Genomic DNA, 21,123 nt, shown 5'->3' with positions numbered 1-21,123 from the left:
TAAATAATCACTTTTTGACTCGCTAAATTTACACCGATAGTATCGAAAATCGATGTAATGTTTCGATTTTGTTTTCGGCAGTTATTGATATTGATTTCCACGTGGTTTTTAAGCATCTTGATATATTTCAAACAATATAGAAAATTCGAATCGTGCATTTGAGTATTTATTTTTTAAGGCAATCATTCTGTCGAATTTTTGGAAGTTATTGCTATTGATTCCTCCATAGTTTTTAAATCCGATATTTTTTATACGATATTATTTATTACAACAACTTAATCTTGAAACGAAACACGCATTTGAGGAGTCCGATTTACGTGATTTGGACGTCGATCTTTTTATTTGGCTATTACTACTACGGATTTCATGATATTTATCAATTTTTTTATTGTGATGATTATTTACAAAATGCGAAGAAGTAATTAATATGTGCGTTCGCCCCCCCCCCAACAAAATACGAGAATATCACCCATAATATAAAATTAGGAAATTATTACATAAGAAAATTATAGTTTTTTTTGTAAACACAGCGTATTTGTTATTTTAAATTAGTAACATATGTTTGTTAGTATTAAAAGTATCTTGCAGAAATATATTAGTGCTAGAGAGTTTAGTCGCATAGCTCAAAAACAATTCTGCCACTGGGATAAGGATACATAAAAAGAAGAGGATAATAATTTTCAGAAAAGAATTGAAACTAGTTTAATACTAGTATAATTAAAATAAAATAGTTCTCAACTTCTCTTTATTATTCATTATGTAATTTACTTAATTTAAATCTTTGATTTATATTTTAAATAATTTCCTTCCTTAAGGAAAATACAAGAAAAAGTGTAATATTGTTTAAGCATGTGCTCTCAAAGTTTAGATTGAGTGTTTTGAATGTTTTTAATATCTCATTCATCTACAGTAATTCGCCAGATTTTTAGAAAATTTTTTTCTCTCTTTAAAATTTTGATTTAATTCTCTTAACGCGCATAGCTTAGACTTCAGTCTCCACGAGGATTTTTAAAAATGCATACAGGGCATCCTGAATTATGTACACTATTGGCCATTAAAATTGCTACACCAGAAAAGCGACACACCACGAACGTGAAATTCGCAGGATGGATGAAGCATGTTGGGTATGCAAATGATTAGCTTATCAGCACATTCATGCAAAGCAAGCGGCGGTAACGACACCTACAATGTGTATAAAATAAGAAATTTGACACTAAGTTTCTCTTACAGAAATTGAATTTGAGCATTGTTCTTGTGTAAAAAGTTTTTGCTATGCCGCTGTAAAAAGGAGAATAGCCTACCAGTACGCGTCTGAGTTTGATCGAGGTCGAATTGTGGCCTACCGGGATTGCGGTTTATAATACCGACGTATTGCTGCCCGCGTTGGTCGAGATCCCATGACTGTTAGCAGAATATGGAATCGATGGGTTCATGACGGTCATATGGAACGCCGTACAGGATCTCAGTGCCCCCCCCATCACTAACAGCCGAGAAGACAGACATGTTATCCGCATGAGGACGTATTTTTTTTCTGACGAATCCAGGTTCTGTATACAGCATCATAATGGCCGCATCCGTGTTTGGAAACATCGCGGAGGACGCCCATTGGTAGCTTGCATTCGACATCGTCATACTGGCCCATCACCTGGAGTAATGATATGGGGTGCTATTGGATACAGGTCTCAATCACCTCTTGTTCGCATTGCCGGCACTTAGAACAGCAGCCGCTACATTTCTGATGTGTTAGGGCCAGTTGCTCTGCCTTATATTCGAGGTCTCCATAACGCTACGTTTCAGCAGGACAATGCACGACCACGTGTTGCCTGTACTGCTCTGACCTTCTTTGACATAGAACATGTTCGCCTGTTGCCCCAGCCAGCACGTTATCCTGATCTCTCACTAATTGAAAACGTCTGGTCAATGGTTTCCAAACGACTGGCACGCCACCACTCATCAGTCACTACGGTCTATGAATTGTGCCATAATGTTAAAGCTGCATGGAATGCTGTACCCGTCCATGCTATCCATTCTCTGTTCGACTCGATGCCCAGGAGAATAACTGCTGTTATTGCTGCAGCCTCTGCTTTGAGTACTGATTCCTCAGGATCTATACATCCAAGTATCCTGAAAATTTAATCACTTGTTCTTCCAACTATAATGTATGTGGCCCATAAATACCATTCTGTTATTTGCATTCCTTCCTGGTGTAGCAATTTTAATGGCCAGTAGTGTATATGGGTAATTCATTCCATGTCAACCCACTCATTTTACATCACCCTTCTAGATTTAAATAAAATTCGACATAGAGGTAGTATTTGTGTAGGTAAAGAAGCATACCAATTTTTATTTGAAAATATCTACTCATTTTGAAAATATGGCCCTACAAAAATTTTAAAAATCTTTACAAAGCACTTTTTAAAATGATCTAAAAAAGTTTCTAATTTACCTAGAGAGTTTTGCTAGTTACCGATTTAAAGTTATTTTCAATACCTTTACAATGATATGAAACACATTTACTTATAAAAATATTTCCTAAATTAAATTTTAATTAAAACTTAAGTTTTTTTAAATGCTCTGCTTCAAACATTTTCAAAAAAATTTGAATAATACTTTGCATAATAAAGTGATTGTGAAAGTTTAAAGGTGGGAACTTGATGGGTTCATGGTAAAATAAATGGGTTCATGGAAAAATAATTTATTGAACTGAGATTTGCTTGTTAAAAAAATGTGCAATTGCACAATAGAAATTAGATGATAAAGGAAAATAAAAAGTACTAAATAAGCTGTGCAAATTTAATTTTAGTACTTTTCATATAATATCAAGCTAACAATTACATAATATATATTTTCCTGAAATCTTTATATATTTATTCCCCACCCCCTTTTTTTTTAGTGTTTTTCATTTAATCATTCTAAGTTGTAAATACAAACTTATTTTACACACTTTGAATTCTGAAATGATAGTTTAAAATTTTTTTAAATTGAAATATAAAAATTTTAATTTTTTAAAATGCGCAAAATAAGAAAATATTAAAAAATTATTTGAATAATATTTATTATAATACTAAAGTGATTGGGTATGTTTGAATGTGGGTAACTACATTACAAAATGGTTCTCAAGTTGTGAAGAGAAAAAAAACATAATTAAGAAATTAATACGCTTTTTTAATATTTAAAAATTGACATTTGTTTTGTATCAATATAAAGCAAATAATAATGAAACTGTGAGTACCTATTGCTTTATATTCTTGTATGTTTCATTGATACGTAAAATTTCAATTTCTGGCAATCTCCTGTTAGAGTTATGAGGTTAACTAAACAAACAATTTCACTGGCAGAAACCCAAACTACATCTGGCCTTCTTATGTGAGAAAAAAAAAGGTGAACGTTCTGCTGGATGTCGGAAAAGTACTTTCACTTCTTCTTCATTTTAAAATAACCAGTAATAGGTTTACTTTTTATTTTATAACCGTCGTTGAACAGCCGACCCAATTTTCGGGTTTGCGACTACTAATGTTCAACTCCGTAGCCTTTTAATTTTGAGCCCAATCAAGAAGACAAGGGAACTCTTGGATCAAGTATTGGGAGAAATGTGCCTTCGTGGAGTTCTTTTTAATTTTTTTTTTATGGAACTAACCCCCATTTACGTTACACGTAGAGGAAAACCTCCCACGGATTGTCTGACGGCAAAGGGACTCTAACCCATGATCCGTCTACCACTGAGGATACTTCACGTCAGCATTGTGGTCGGTGCAAGCCGGATGCGGAATTCGTATCGACCAGCCATCGCCGGGATTCGAACCCGGCTCACCGCATTAGAAGGCGAACTCTCCCTCCCCTGAGCCATCACTGCTCTGATAGGTATACTTTTTTTACAACCGTCACTGAACAGGCGACTCCATTTTGGGTTTACGACTACTAATGTACAACTCCGTAGCCTTATAAGCGAAGTGCCACTCAGCTCTAATATGAAAATCTTCTTGATGGAAACACAAATTAGTGTAGTTTTTCTTATTTATATATTTAGCAGCTGAATCGTCGAAAAAGGGAAAAATCTTTTTAATCCTTCCATCAAACTTAATTTTTAAGCATTAATTAATTTCTTCGGGAAACAATTCCTTTCCGGGTTTTTTAATAGAGTTTCTAAATAACATCTGTAGCGTATCCACCTTCTCGCACTATTGCTACTCAGTCTCGTATCAATCACACACAACGTTAGCCTGCATACACTCGACTGCTAAAGGCAACACAGGAGCGACTACGACCATGATCTTAATACAGCTCTCATGACTAATGTTTCAAACCCGGTGACCTTAATCCAGCTCTCCCAGTCTGTCACAAATACAGCAACTACTGGTATCCATGTATCGAATTCTGTCACAGATATAATTCTGGTGGGGGAGTACTGTAACGTATCTACCACTACAAAATTACAATTACAATTCACTAGTATATAAGGCATGTTAACTCGATTCTATGACGGGGTAACTTTTCATAGATGAAGGTTGACATTGCAGATTACTCATATCCCCACAGCATCAACACATTTTTTTTCTTCCATTGTCGAAAAGTTACCTTCTCAATCATGTTTTCATCAAATACTTATTCCAATTAGTAATAGCATTTCACAATCAGGTGGATAGTCCATATACAAACTGTATGAGTTCCACTTTGACTGGCTAATATGGAATACTTTGGTCTGAGTTCAACTAATTTCGAAAAACTGACTTTCAAATTAGGAAGTTTTTTTTTGTAAACTCTGTAAACCTCCGTCAAGTTGCAGAAACTTAATAGTTTAGACACTTCAATTTCTCTCCATTTTCTCATGCAATCTTTTATTTCTGGTAATGGTCTACTTATTTCAATACTTTTTAGTACATATATTTTTAGTTGAATGGTTTCAACTGTTTTATGCCAAGAAACAGCAATTATTGGGGTTGGTGAGTGTCAGCAAGCAGGGGGCTTAACCCCCTGCTTGCTGACACTAGTCATATAAAAATTACTAAAACTATATTTGAGAAACTGATTTTTTTATTTTCATATATTATCTAATTTCTATTGTGTAGTCGCATATTTTTTTAACAAGCAAATCACAATTCAAATAATTATTTCACCAGGAACCCATCAAGTTTTGAAACTTAAATTTTAATTCCATTTTTAAAAAAATTAAATTTTAATTCCATTTTTAAAAAAATTAAATTTTAATTAAATGAGAATCTTTTTTTATTAGTGAATGTGTTGTGTATCATTGTAAAGGTCTTGAAAAAAGCTTTAAATTGGTACCTTGCACAACTCTCTAGTTAAACTAGGAAAGTCATTTTAATAATTGGTCTGTGAAGGTTTTTTGGTCATTTTTTTTTAAAATTTTTGAAAGGCCTTATTTCTAAAATGAATCAATATTTTCGAGTAAAATTTGGTATGTTTATTTACAAACACTGCCACTGTGCCAAATTTGATCTAAATCCAACAGGGTATGATAAAATTTTGCCGAAAATTGTGTTGATTTGACACAGATGACATATCCGCATTATATAGACTTGCTGAGGCCATTACGTGCATTACGTAGAAGAGCTGAGGCCAATTTGATAGGCCACATTTTCGAATTGTTCAATACAGTATTAATTTTTTTTGGGGGGGGAGAGGGACACCACGATTTCCATGTAAACAATAAGTTTCTGTTGAGTATAGTACTGTTTCCTAGCGGAGATTCCAAAAACTTGTTAAGCACGGATTTGGAAGCAATAAACAGTTTAATATAAAAATTTCACCTTTAACTCAATACTACTCCAAACCCTTAATATTTCTCTTTATTGTATTTCCGTAAAATATTTATATATTTTTTTTTTCATTTCAGCTTTTTACTGCAGTGAAATATGGAGCAAAGTATGTTAACTTTTTTATGTTATATTTGAAAGCAATATTTTATATTTGCATTACTTTTTTTATATTTATACTATTCCTTGCATATATAATAGGCAATTTCATTCATTATTCCCTGAGATTTGGTTCGTATTACACAAGTTTTTAGCAAAGCTGCTAGTTGTTAACATTTCTTCCTGCGTTATAACTGAAAATCGAGGAAAAAAAACATGTTTTATGTTCCATAATATTTCAATTGTTTCGTCCAGTTACTCGTTCAATGTTATATATCTATTTTATTATGCACCATTACTTCCTTTATTGTAAGAAATATTTTAATTTTTTTTAATGAAAAGAGCATTTGTGAAATTAAATTTTTTTTATAATTATCGTTTGTGTATTTTTCCTAATACAATATTCTAAACGTGTCAATCTTTATAGTTGATTTTTTAACCATTCTAATAAAGTGAAATTGTAAATTAAAATATTAAGAACTAAAATATTAAAATTAAGTAAATTAAAATATTAAAATTAAATTAAAATATTAAGCACTCTCATTATTTGACATATAATATAAAAAGACACGTTCACAGTGTAATTTATTAAAAAAAACTCGATGTGTAAAAATTTATCCTAGTTTTATTACTAACTACAGTTAAATAAAAAGAAATTTATTACAGTCAGCTTAAGGCTAAAAGAAACAATCGTTGCAGCAAATTCATGTGACAGAACAAAATTTATACTCTCGGAGTTTTTAATTTTAGTTCAAAAAGTTTTCGAGAGATGGAACTGTAAGTCTCTACCCTTTGATTTCGACAATTGATAGCGGCTTATTTCTGTCACTTCGAAAATATTGTAATTTTAACGTTCATTCATAAAAGATTTCGAAAGACTTTGAAGTTGTTTTCAGTTTTTTTCTTCCCCTTTTTGATTTGCAGGTTTTGCTATCTGTTGTGTCATCCGTCGGAAAAGTTTTGACCTGAAATCAAAAACCCTGGAACATAAAAACTATATATTGACTCTTGAATTTGCCGCTAGAATTATTATTTTTTTACCTTAACCGATTTTCGATTATAAATTTTGGAAAACCGTTGGTCTAGTTTAGGGTTCCCTGTATATTCTAATAAATATTACCTGTAACATCGGCTCTTGTTGAGAAAAAAGCCCAACTTCAGAAATTATTAATCAGATTGTAGCGAGTCTGTCTTCGCGTAATCCAAAACATTTGGATATCTACTAAAAATGATTTAAAAGCATTAGGCTTTATCTTCTTTTATTTATATCTTCATAATTAACACTGAAGAATTCAACTAGACAGAGGCTGCAGTTTCAGAAATTTTTCTAGCACTAAAAACCACTTTTAAAAGTTATATCAAATATCTGTTCTTTTTCATCCAAAAATGTAGCATTCGTATCTATCATCACATTTAAATCATAATCTAATATTATATCATAATCTAATTTAATCAACAAATCCTACCAATATTTTCAGACAAACGTAAGAAATTTACTGAAAAAAAAAACTCACTGGTAATTTACCTAACGGACATTTCTGTTTGTTTACATCACGAAAAATCTGGAAGGTTTTGAACCATAAAATTGGAGGGTATTAAAGCGAGAAGATTGGCTTAAAGTTTTCAGAGAAGAATGAAACTAAAGTTTTTTGAATGCAAACAATATCTTAGAAACGAAAGTAAAATTGATTGAAAAATAAGCAAAATCAAAGAGGTACAGAAAGAGAAAATGTGTGATAAACAACAAACATCATACCAATTGTTTGAATGTATCGAACTTCATTCTCAGTTTTTATATAGATTCAAGCTAGTTATGATTTAGATGTCAATCAAAAAATGGATTTCTAGGCAGTACAGAGCTAGCGCAAAAGGAGTACATGGCTACAAAAAGTACAGGGCTAGCACAAATGAATGACAGAATTTTAAATATTTATACTTTTGAAACTATCATATTATGAATGAAAAGTTTATTTGTAACTGCATAGTTTCACGAAAATTGTACCAAAAGTTTGTTTTTTTCAGTTACAAATATTCGATGTGTGACCTAGTTGCACGACAAACATGCAACCTGTTATCAAGTTTTGTTCAACATTTAATTTTTTTCTAAAAAAAAAGGATCTTTTATAAATCATTTTTATGATAAAAATCCGTTCCCAAATTAAACAGACCCTTCCATATTATTTTATTTAAAAATGTCCTTTTATGAGGGTTGCTATTTATATTTCTGGCCTTGGCAACAGTAAGTGTTGCTAGGCGACCGCAGACGATTTTAATCGAAAGTTTGATATTTTTAAACATAAATTCAGCAGACGATTTACCATTATAGCTTCATTTGTGTTGTTGACAGTAAATTGAAAAGTTCTTCTCTTTCAAAAAATGGAATTGAATCGTGAACATTTTCGTGCCATTATTTTTCATAACTTTCGACGTGGATTGTCAAGACAAGAGTGCTTCGATGAACTTAATTCTTTATTCAGCGATAAAGCGCCATCCTACAGCACTGTAAAAAATTGGTATAACGAATTTAATCGTGGTCGATGTTCGATCCAGGACGAATCCCGTGCAGGTCGTCCAAAATCCGTTGTTGTGCCAGAAAAGATCGATGCTGTGCGTGAACTGATAAAGCAAGATCGTCATGTGACATACCGTGAGATAGAGGCGTCTTTGGACATTAGTATGACTAGCATCAATAAAATATTGCATGAACATTTGAGCGTAAAAAAAATTTGTTCGCGTTGGATCCCGCATAATCTGACAAACGCTCAAAAAAAGGCTCGTGTCGATTGGTGCAAGGAAATGTTGGAAAAATACGTTCAAGGTACATCAAAGGCTGTGTATAACATCTACACAGGTGACGAATCATGGATCTATGCATATGAGCCGGAAACAAAACAGCAATCAACTGTATGGGTCTTCCAAGACGAGGCAAAACCAACAAAAGTTGTTCGAGGAAGAAGCACATCGAAACAAATGATTGCCTGTTTCTTCGGCATTAACGGTCATGTGGCAACAGTGGCGTTAGAGCAACGCAGGACGGTCAATTCTGAATGGTACACGACCATTTGTTTGCCAGAAGTCATCGGAGAAATTCGAAAAAAGCAGAAGAACAGGCGAATCATTCTTCATCATGACAATGCGAGCTCTCACACATCGACTCAAACAAAGGCATTTCTGACGGAGCGAAAGATCGAACTGATGGGTCATCCGCCGTACAGCCCTGATTTGGCACCCAATGACTTCTTCTTATTCCCACACATCAAAAATAAATTACGTGGACAACGATTTTCGACCCCCGAAGAAGCGGTTGATGCATTCAAAACGCATGTTTTGGAGTTACCTCAATCGGACTGGAAAAAGTGCTTTGAAAATTGGTTCAAACGCATGCAAAAGTGTATTGATCATCATGGAGAATATTTTGAAAAACAATAAAACCAATTTCGATCCTACATATTTGTTTCTTCATTATTAGGCCAGAAATATAGATAGCAACCCTCGTATAAATTATTTTATCATCGAAATAAAGCACTTCGCGGACATTTTTACCGTAAAAAAGAACCTTCACAAACTATTTTATCATAGAAATAGAACACCCCGCGGATGTTTTTACAGTAAAAAATATCCTTAACAAATTATTTAATGATTAAAAAGGATCCTTCACAAATTACTTTACCGTGAAAATGACAGAAAATCCGTATTCGTTATTCGGCTATTCTCAAGAACCGGTTTCAGAGAGCAAATAGCTTTATAAAATTTCAACTCGGACTTTAGAAAAGTCATTAAAAAACAAAATTACCTTAATATTCAAGGTTTAATTATTAATGTATGAGTATATAATATAAAATGTAAGTAATATGCATTATATGTCATAAATATTAAGAATCGAGCTTAATCCTGACAGCAGAACAAATTTATTGAAACACTTCCAGCTTATAGAATGCAGGATAAATAGCCTTTTCACTTGAAACGCATAAGCTTATATGCAATTTGCTATGAAGGTCTTAATAGAATGTTCTATAAACTTCTAGAAGACATTTAAATAATAAATTAAACCTTAATTTATTAGTTTTATTTTTTAAATGCCAGAACAGGGATTTTCGCCAGATCAGGGATTTTGACCATCTAACTACACTGACAAACTCTTCACCTCATTCATAGAGATGCTGTCACTTAAAAAATACTTAATTTCTGAATTTAAGTAACTTTACTCTAAGAAGCACTTTTTTCGTAGTAATCTGATGAAAACCCGAATTGATCCGGAATGTTGTTAGAAATAACTCGTGACGTATTTTCTTATACAGTCGCATTTTACCTATATTTATAGAAAATATACCAAGATTCAATGTTAAGTATGCGATAACGGTATGCTTTTATTTTATAATTTTTGTGTCTTTTTCCTAGCACCTCAAACAACTGTTGTGGTCATGCCTGTAACTCCGTTTGGACCCGATCCTATGCAAATAACGTGTGGAAACTGCCATAAAGCTGTTGTAACTACAACTGTCGCTACTAATGGTGCTTGTGCTTGGATAGCAGCAATAATGGTTTGCATTTGTTGGTAAGTAAAACCATACCATTTTTCTGTTCTTAGTGCATTTCTCTTTTGCATGTTTTTGCATTCACTTTAAATGCTCTCGTGTGAACTAGTTTGTAAGTTAACTGTTATTTGCGCTATACTCCTATTTCACTTTCTAACTCTTAAAAAGGCGCGTGAAAATCTATGAATTTGTCCTTCTACTCGGTGAGATGTTCTTTCAGAGCAAAAATTTTAGCAAGACTATTTGAACAACGTGACGACGACCTTATGAATTTCTTAAATGATCTAACAATTTTTAATCCATGGATCCTATTGAACTATTGCATTGTGCAGTTAGCAATATCTTATGAAATCGACTTATTTGACCCATATGTTTGGTAAACTCAAGTCGAGTTTCTGTCAAAAGAAGGTCAATCATTTAGTATTCCATAGTTTGTATGAAAATTGTAGTATATAAATCATATGAATTAAAAATCTTTGTTTCCCTACAGCTGTCCTCTTTTCTGGGTACCTCTTTGTATTGATTCTTGTAAAGATGTCCAACATCAGTGTCCGTCATGTGGAGCATACCTTGGTGCTTACAAGAAAATTTGAAATAAACCAAAGTGGACAAAGTATTCTTATTGTGGATTATTTTTCGCTGTTTTAAAGGTATAGCATTTTTACCGCCTTTTCTATTTGAAAAAAATATGTTGTTATTACGTTTAATATTAAAACTCAAAATTCAGGATTCGAAAGTAATAATATTTTCTTAAATTTATGTAAGAATAATATCACAAATTTATTAAAATTTCACTACGCAGTATTTACCTTACATATAATAAGCAAATGATTTTTCAATACATTTTTTTTTCCTTTTTTTGAAAAAATTGAATTTGTTTTTCTTAGTGGAACAATAATCATAACTTGGAAAGAAGAAGTATCACTAGTCGACACGTTAATTTTGTTTATTTCTTTTTTTTTCCCACGACGCTGTAAAAATGGTTGCTCAAAATCACGAAATGTTTAAACTTTTTGACAAAACAGTTTGCTGGGTAAAACTCCGGGCTAGTATTTTGTCAAATTGAGGAAGTTACTATCGTCACTTGTTTGGGGGTAATACTTTCGTCAACGGCATTAAGCGTAGTACAACGTATTGATTACTAGATTGACTAAGAAGTACAACATAAAATAAAAAGAGTTATAGTGAATAAATACTCATTCATGTTCACAAACCAAAGCTTGTAGAATTACTACAGATGCTAACCTCTGCACCATTCTGTCATTTTGAGTAAATGGTTTTAAACTGAAATAAAAAAAAATTGAAAAACTCCCGCAATGCATTGAGATGCACGAATGAGGAAATAGTTTCGCCAAATTTTTAAAATTGGTTAATGTGGTCATTCATGCTAATATACTGTAAAAATATATAATCAAAATTCTCGAAAATATCTTCTTTTTTGACGAAAATGTTTTCTAGCCAATGCTCCCAGCGTACATTTTATCAAATTGATGAAATTATTATCTTCATTTTTTAGAAAATACGAATTCCGTCAAAAACATGCTTGATCCGACATATCAATTACACAAATGATAATAAATGATACACTACAAATAATACATTATTGGATCACTCAATCATCTATTGGAATCAATCCCAGAAAATCTAATTGACTAACAGAATTGATCCCTGCCCAATACCGTCATTAAGTGTTAACGGTTTTGAATTCAGGTAGAAAGTGTTGTAGAACTCCCAGAATATACTATCATGACTCACGATTGAGAAAACAGTGCCTTCAAATATTCAAGAATTTACTTTTCGTCGAAAGTTATGTGAGTTTTGATTTAATGATTTTCAAAAATAAAATTCAGATCAAGGGTAGGGTTGTCGAATCGTCAGAATTAAAAGTTTTATGCTTCAGGACAGTGGTCGGAAGTAGCGCACGACCTACAAGTAGTGAAACTACTGTAGTCACTCCCTTTTTATGTAGTGTAGTGTGTTACTTTTTTTTAAAAAAAAGAAAAGTAGTGAGTAGTGCAATACAGAAAAACAGTTGTTTGTAGCGACTCCTAGCAACTACTTTTTACGTTAACTCAGTAAATAAACAGGATACTAACACAACTAACTCTTCGAATTTAATTTGTACAAAATCTTCGCGGCTCTGTCAACGAACGTAATTTTGTTGGTTCTAATGCCACTTGCCACACGGGCAAGCCTGCTTGGTGAAACCGAGCAAATTTAAGGCAGAGTGTGCGTTTTTTGTTTTTCAGTGGCGCCATCTATGGTCAAGAATTCGACTTCTGCCACACCATGCGTCGTACCCGTTTATAGGGCGAACCCATTCATACTTCCATCCACAGATCGTAATTTTGACCTGAATCAGAGAACGGTCGATCTCCCAGTACCCCCAGAGATATTGATTTGTTATGGGAACGTGGAGGACTTTTGCGCCTCGACAGATTTAACGTCCATCATTCACTTTACTACACGGGGTCTTCGGCCGGCGGGGTTCGAACCCACGAACTCTCGGACATGAGCCCAACGCCCTACCGACCAAGCTATCCCGGTGCCGGACGCAATTTAGAATGCCCCTGTGACTGTGAGCTGTGAGTTAACAAGAATTGCTTATTTAGAGTCACGTGTAACTAATATTTGAGTTAGCCATTATGAATAATATATAATTTATTACACTTGGTCACACTTTCACATGCGAATGCACACTTGTGAAATATTGATGTTATTTTTTAAAGAGGGAAACATATTTTCAATGCACTTCATTTCATAGAAATAATAAGAGAGCATTAAACACTTCACGAAATTGGAATTTTTTGATAATTTTCTAACGTTTTTTTAAAGTAAATATTCACTGTCGATAACGGCATAAAAAATTGATTTAAATGAACATATTCGAAAGAAAATTTTCAGAATAACAAAATGGCTCATGTAAATATGAATAAATATTTCTGAATACGAGGAGCATCCAGAAAGTAAGTTTTCCTAATTTATAAAAAAAAAGAACTCACACTTTCAGAATCATATTTATTGGCAACAAGTACACCAATGTTTAAGTTATTTTTTAACTTAGCCACTAGCAGAACTGGGACACTTGTCGTATCGTGGGAACAACTTTTGTATCCCTCTGCCGCCTGTGAATGGAACCAGCGTGTGACAGACGTCTACTGTTACTGCGAAACACTGCGGAAATTGTGACTTGCCTTTCAAAACAGGAGTCGTGGAATGTTTACTGCAGGTGTTGCGCTCCTCCATGACAATGCTTGTCCACATACGGCATGACGCACAGCAGCTGTTTTGACGGAATTTGACTGGGAGTTGTTTGATCATCCACCCTACAGCCCTGATATTGCCCCCAGTGATCTTCACGTTTTCTGCCACCTCAAGAAATTCCTGTCTTCCGGTGAGCGTTTTGGCAACGACGAAGAACTGAAGACGTCTGTCACACGTTGGTTCCATTCACCGGCGGCAGAGTTCTTCGACAGAGGGATACAAAAGTTGATCCCACGATACGAAAAGTGTCTCAATTCTGCTAGTGGCTATGTTGAAAAATAGCTGAAACATTGTTGTACTTGTTGCCATTAAATATGATTCTGAACGTGCTAGTTCGTTTTTTTTTATAAATTAGGGAAACTTACTTTCTGGATGCTCCTCGTAATTCTTCATGTTTAATGCAAGCCAACTTTTCATTCAAAACAATTATGAACCTAGGAGTAAATTAATTTCTCGTGCAAAGTTTGGTTCCTTAAAGTAATGAAGTATTGACTAATTTTTGAAAGTTTGTAGTCACTGCATTTATAAAAAAGGAGTTGTAGTTACCTACGTTTGTAACAAAGTAGCTGCAATTGTAATAAAACTTTTAAAAAAATGTAGTTTTTCCGACCACTGCTTGAGAGTTTAAAGATTCGTTTTTAAATTCATCAGTTATAGTTTATGTAAGTCTTAATCACTAAATTATAATTCAAAAAGTTATAAGGTTGCTTATTTTTTTTTTCAGATTCATAGTCCTCAAATTCCTACCCCTGTTTTCAAATATTAAAGAAAATGCTGATAAATAGTGTTTATAAAGATTAATAGAACTTTGGAGCTTCTTAAACTGCATATAAACAATATGTAATTTCTTGAAAACTAAACATATAAATGTGAATTTGTACGAGTAAATATTTATGCTTATGCGATTTGTATTTTTTTCCAGTATGTGTGCAACTTGTGTTTTATTTCTTTAAGATTGTTTTATTTGTAGTTTTACGGAAAAATTTTATATTTAAAAAGGTTTGTCACATTTAAGGGCATTAGATATAACACTCGCCTCAAAATTAAGCAATTTAGTTCAATCGGTGGAACTAGGTTTATTAGTATACTGCTCCTCTTCACATATTGTAAAAACGTTCGTCATTTTTGACGAAACCGTTTCCTGGTATGTGCTATGAGCGTTAAAAAAAATCAGATGATGAAATAACTATCGTCCCTTCTTCAAGGAAACAAATTTCATCAAATTTTTTAAAAAAAATAATTCGTCATTCTATTTTCCGTCCCCCCCCCCAAAAAAAAAAGCTTTAAAGTGCCTAATCTTCTTAAAAATCCATCCTTAATCCTTTTCTAATAATCACTTCACTTGGGCTCTCTAACCGTGGCGCAACACAAAAAGAACAGATAGAAAAAATGAATGAATTACAATAACACCCGAACTGGGAAACGATTCCCGGATCCTCCTAGTGCAAAGCCAAGTCCTTGACCGCCATACAATCGATCGGCTTATTTTGCCGCTTTATTTTCGATTGTCTATAGTCTAGACCAGAGGTCCTCAACCTTTTTGTACCAAGAGCAAATACCAGAATATCGCTCGAATGGTGGGAACCATTTATTTTTTCAAGATAAATTTATAGTTGGTAGACATAGGTAATAATACACACACTACATATAGCGCACACGAAATTTAATTTTAACAATTAATTTACCATATGAATATAATTTGTATTAATATTCTTGTGTAAAATAAATTATTACTGAATTGCTTGCAAAACATACGAAACTATAAAAATTATTTATAAAATACAGTCAATGTGATCTTTGTCATTGCATTTCACTGGCCATCGCTTCATAATTGAGAGAACATGATGAAATTCCTACTTGCAAGAAATCGTCAAGGTGTTTATCTGTAAATCGGGATCTATATTTTGAATTCTTTGTCGAAAACAATGATACTCACAAGTATGTGAAACCACAAAACTACTTTATTATATATGTTGCCCTTTTTAAGAATGGAAAATTATTTCTGTCAACTATATTCCAGAATTTCTCATCTGATATAATCGTTTTGAGGATAATGTCATTCTGAAGATACAAAATTTCTATCTCCACTTCTTCTCGCCTAACCTGAAGACATTCTGAAATGCATTTTGCTATTTCGGTTACGTTTATTTGATGGTAAAAGGATTTACAGAAAATGTGACCATAGGCTCGATGATATTAAATTGCTAAGAGCGCTTTTCAAATTGATCTTGAAGCAATTGGAGGTTGATGACAAATGTCAATAAGACAATTTCACTGTCACCTATAATTCTTTTTATGTTTGGAAAATGCAAAAGAGACTTCAAATGTGACATTTTCAAATGTGATATCCAGAAAACTAATTTAGTTCTGAACAAGTGTATAGCCCTTATTATTCTTGCTATAAGTTAGTCTTTTCCCTGCCGCTCCTAGTTTAAATTATTTAGTTTTTCAATTATGTCTGTTACGGAAGACAAATCTCCTAGCCAAAGAGGATCTGTTACTTCTAAAAATATTTGATTTTTGGCTGCAAGATAAATTTTTATTTCTTCGATTAAATCTTTCAAGTACTTTGCCTTTACGGAGCCAGCGTACTTCAGTATGTAAAATGAGGTCAGCATCATCAGGTTTTTGTTGCCTTGAAAATTCGAAGTTGCAAAGGAACTGCTAGAATTAAGTTAACTATTTCGGTAATAAATTTCATTACGTGTAGCAATTGTAGTAATTTACCGCATTAATTTTTGCATATCATTTTATGGGAAAATGGAAAACTGAAATATTTTATCGTTGGGCACAAGCAGCTGGCGCACATAGGCCGATCGACGGGCGCCATGGTGCCCGCGGGCATAGGGTTGAAGATCCCTTGTCTAGACGTTATTCTAGTTTTGTCATTCTTATTAACACTCACCCTAAATGCACAGCGATGGTGTTTCGATTTGAATTCGACATTTTCGTCTTACATTTGAGAGTTCGCCATAAATCACGTCATTTCGGGACGAAATGGTTCTCAAAATTAAAGAAATACTTGCTCAATTATCAAGAATGAGAGTTTCATTTCTCTGAATGCACCAACAGTATGAACAAAAGTATCCTCGGTAGTTGACCGATCAAGGTTGTTCGGTTTTTCTATGATTCACCAACAGGAATAAACTGGTGACCACCATCATGACTGACCATTAGGAAATTGAACAACTTTTTCCACTTCATTATTCGTTTGATAAACGCAAGTTGTCTTTAATTTGGAATTTCTAACCGCAGCCCCTCTGAAAGACATTGTTTGTTTAAGGTTTTTTTTTTCTTCATAAGAACAGGACCTTGTCTTCGCTTATTCAGAAAAATAGAATTCTGGCAGAAAAAATCTGATTCTGTAATAATTTAAGACTTAGAAAATTATGAGTAAATTTTTCTCAAATTCACAATAACCTTTTTAACAATTCTAAACAGACTTTAATTTTTTACAAAATTCTAATTTCTTTTGCAAATTCTGAGCTCTATTTTTAAGAATTCGCAAAATTTTACATTTGCAAAAACAAAAAACTTTCCGAAAAATCTAGAATTGGGTTTAAAATTGTTGAGCATGAAGATGTCCATAAATCCAAATTCCATAAATTTAGTCAATGCCAGTAATAAGATAAAATTTTCTCTTTAGTCAAAAAAAAAAAATCACAATTTGCTAATTCTACCTTCATTTAAAGGATTTTAAGATTCCTGTAATTCAAAAGTGGCGCATCGTTTTAACTTTCCCCATACATTGAAGACAATAACGATTTTGCAGTAAAATAAAAAGAACAATATATACTTTGCTTTGAATCTATTTTGAAATATAAAATTATTCAGTGAAATAGAACGGCTTATGCTTTCTTAGAAATGTAATAAAGTTGCATGCTAACTTTAAGACTCAAACCTCGCACTAGTGCGAAAATTAAATTTACTTAATGTTGTGCACCAAAATTTTATTTTTGCAGGGTGGCCACACAACAGGAAAAAGTCAGAGAATTGAATTAAAATACTCAAAATGTTATTGAATTAGTAATTATTTTTTTTAAAACTTGTTTATTTTCAACCCTTTAACATGAAATAAAATACATCAATAATCAATATAATATATAATAAAACAAAATTTTGCGCATAAAAATAACGTGCAGCTGAAAATTGAATATTAAGTGTGTGCCCTCGTTTACAAAAATTAGGGAAATTCGATAAATCAGTTTAGAAAAGTCGGGATTTTTTTTCCTCTGTGCTTGTGGCCACCCTGTTATAATTTTCTACTTGTGTAATACTAATTTTTTGTATGGTGTACTACTTGTGTGTTGTACTATTTTTTTGAATGTTGCTTTTATGTTTTTAAATTGTAAATTATGTATGATTTTTACAAACAACTTTTCGAGTTTTTTCTTTAATTTGTTACATGATTTTTGTTTTCATTAAAAAATTTATTTTTGGTTTTTTATTTTTCTCTAAGCTTAATAAAAATTTACAAAAATAATCTCAGATAATTATATTGTTATATATTCACTATATACCACCTAGAATTTTTATATTATATTTGAAATGAGCTTTTACAAAAATGTGAATCTAACATGTACATCGATTTATAAATAAAACTTTCTGTTTGATTATTATAGTTGTAATTTTATAGTTAATTTAAGACGTACTTTAAATTTTGCAAAAAAGTATGAATAAACAAAAAACTTAATTACATGTGAAACAAAATTATTTTTAATACAATGTATTTTAGTATATAGCTAAAAAGCATATTGTATTATGCATAAAAAATTATTTTTAATGTAGAAATTGATACTTTTTATTCCTAAGAACAATAAAGCTATTCTGAAACTTCATCTTCATAAATGCATTAAATTTTAATATTATCTAAATTGTAAAATGTTATGAAGACAATTTTTAATAAACGAATGTAATGAGTATAATTAATATTTTTAATGTTATGAATATAATTAATATTTTTAATGAAATGAGTATAATTGTAATTATTATTCAAATTATTATTTTTTCTATTACATGACTAATGATTATAAAGTGGTATTTAACATCACTTGTTTAAAATCACTGCCTTTTAAAATATAAGCTTTAATCTTATATATATTTACTTATTTTTATCATGTTATAAAGATTATGATTATTAAATTGTGGAGTTTTAATCCCGTTTTGTTCTGATTCGTAAAATTTGTGTTCTGTGTTTTGGTCTAATTTTTATAATGTTCTCAGTTGTTGTGTTATACTGCCCTAAATGTTTTTATGCTTATTATATTTAATGTTTATTGATGTTAATAAACGTTTTATATTAAAAAAATAATCATTCAGTTCAATTTATTTCCATTTACAACGACATAAATTACTTGTCTTTGAAAATATCGTTGCGTTCCCAGATTCTTCATCTTAATTTTTTTTTTAAATTTTGCGTCACGCTGCAAAAAATTTTATTGTCAAAACTACCAGAATTTACCGTGTTTTGGGTTCTATGGGATCACCAAGAAGTTTCGTTATTTTTATTGAAGAGCTTTGGTAATTAATTAGATAAAATGAACAATAAAACTGGTTTTATAATTTGTGAAGTGTGGTAAAATTTGGTAATTTTGCCATGATACCTTTGCGCATGGTATAAAAACCATTTATTTGGTTAAATTTACTTCTCAGTTGTGTATATTTTTAATTAAATGGGCAATAATGAAAACAATAATTTTGAAAACCAGAATATATCGTAAACTGTTATCCTATGAACGGAAAAATAACCAAATGAATGGTTTAAATACCGTGTATTTTGCTTTTATTTACCAGAATTGTTTTTTTTCTTTGTACCAGAAATGTCATTACCGTACAGTATGATAATTTTACTCGGATTTTTTTTTTCGCTGTGCACTTAAATGTTAAAATTTAAAATATAGAGAATAATTCTGATACCCCACTTTTAATACAATTTTTTCAAAATTTCATGATTAGCGTATTGATAAGATCGTAGGATCAAAACAATTATTGATACCCGGAATGATATGTTAACGTTTAAAAAATATGCCCTCTGTTCAAAAACTTCATCTCTAATTAAACAGAAAAAATTTCCACTTGAAACAAAAATAATTGCTCTACTATTATCCCTCTAACATCAGTATTTTCATCACTATTTTGAAATACATTTTCTTTGCGAGATACGAATTTAAAAAATTTAAAGGAAATATCACTACATATGAACAAATAAATTTTTTTTATTCTTTCAACAACAACAAAAAATTGCAATAAATGTAACTATATTTGAAAAACTATGTTTTTTCCTTCTTTCTTTAACGTTTTACGCTGAACTTTAATGATATTAAGTTACTGGGAGCAACCCTTCTACGGAACCCTAAGGCTCCGCGGAATACCTTTTAAAAACCTCTGATGTAGAGTGTATGTTTGTTAATGGTATCAAGTGAAGGAAGATATCTTTCATAAGTTATAAAGGAATGTATCCTTGATTCATAGTTCTCCCTAGTTATAAATAATATTTTTAAAAACCACGTTTTTGTAGTGGAGAATAATAATTTTAAAAAAAATTGGAAAACGAAAAACGTGGGGCGCATGAAATACATAACAGTAATGTTATAGTGTGTGTATGTGTGCTCTTGAGAATATGTGTATGGTATATCTGCAATTGTATCTGAATGTGGATGTGGAATATGTTTGTGTATATGCATATGTATATGTGGCTGTGCATGTGTATGAGTAAGAAAATGTGTATATGTATGTGCATGTATATTGTTATGTATTTCATGCACCCCACGTTTTTAGTTTTTCAATTTTTTTTTAATTATTATTCTCCACTACAAAAACGTGGTTTTTAAAAATATTATTTTTTATTTTGAATTTTTTTATTTTAAATTATAATTTTTTTAATTTTTATTTTATATTTTTTAAAAATTATTACTTTTCAATTATTATTCTTCACTACAAAAAACGTGGTTTTTAAAAATATATATTTTTATTTAGATTATTTTTCTTAGTCAAGAGTAGTCAAGACTACTACAAGACCACTACTAAAATAATAGAACTTTCATTTTAAATTAGGGATACAAAAATCTTTATAGAAAAACAATACCTTTACGACTTTCATTAGTTTTATGCTGATGACAACCAAAACAATCTGGAAATGAATGAGGAAAAACTGGATCCTACCACGTGATTTTTCAGCCAATAAAAATACTCCGACAATAAAAATCTTTTCACCTGACATGTAATACTAATTTGAAATAATGGAATCGACAACAAAAGACAATCTCGAAAATAATTTTTTTTTAAATTTTTATTTTATTTTACTTTGTATGTCTTTTTTCTCTTCATTTTCATGCATTGTCATCCAATTCTGAACTATGTGCCAAATTTGAAGTTTGTAGCTAGTCGGGAAGTTAGTTTAAAATCGATTACAAAATTCCACCCGGACAGACATACACTAAGGCAAGTTTATA

The 21,123-nt window shown here is 31.7% G+C and overlaps 2 protein-coding genes across 3 annotated transcripts in view; both read left to right on the top strand.

The window, feature by feature from the left end:
- The window catches only part of LOC107441151 (lipopolysaccharide-induced tumor necrosis factor-alpha factor homolog), a 46,405-nt gene extending 31,833 nt beyond the window's left edge, over positions 1-14,572 (top strand). For both annotated transcript variants that reach the window (XM_071180204.1, XM_071180203.1), the window contains exons 2-5: positions 5,855-5,883; positions 10,272-10,428; positions 10,899-11,058; positions 14,397-14,572. In XM_071180204.1, the coding sequence (XP_071036305.1) occupies positions 5,874-5,883; positions 10,272-10,428; positions 10,899-11,001 (270 nt within the window). In that variant the 5' untranslated portion in view covers positions 5,855-5,873 and the 3' untranslated portion in view covers positions 11,002-11,058; positions 14,397-14,572. The remainder of the gene's footprint in view (positions 1-5,854; positions 5,884-10,271; positions 10,429-10,898; positions 11,059-14,396) is intronic.
- LOC107441147 (lipopolysaccharide-induced tumor necrosis factor-alpha factor homolog) overlaps positions 1-21,123 on the top strand; it is a 324,710-nt gene that overhangs the window by 265,487 nt on the left and 38,100 nt on the right. The window lies entirely within an intron of this gene.

This window comes from Parasteatoda tepidariorum, chromosome 4 (assembly GCF_043381705.1).
Source record: "Parasteatoda tepidariorum isolate YZ-2023 chromosome 4, CAS_Ptep_4.0, whole genome shotgun sequence".
NCBI lineage: Eukaryota > Metazoa > Arthropoda > Arachnida > Araneae > Theridiidae > Parasteatoda > Parasteatoda tepidariorum.
The sequence above is the reverse complement of the archived record's forward strand: the minus strand, read 5'-3'. Positions and strand labels throughout refer to the sequence as shown.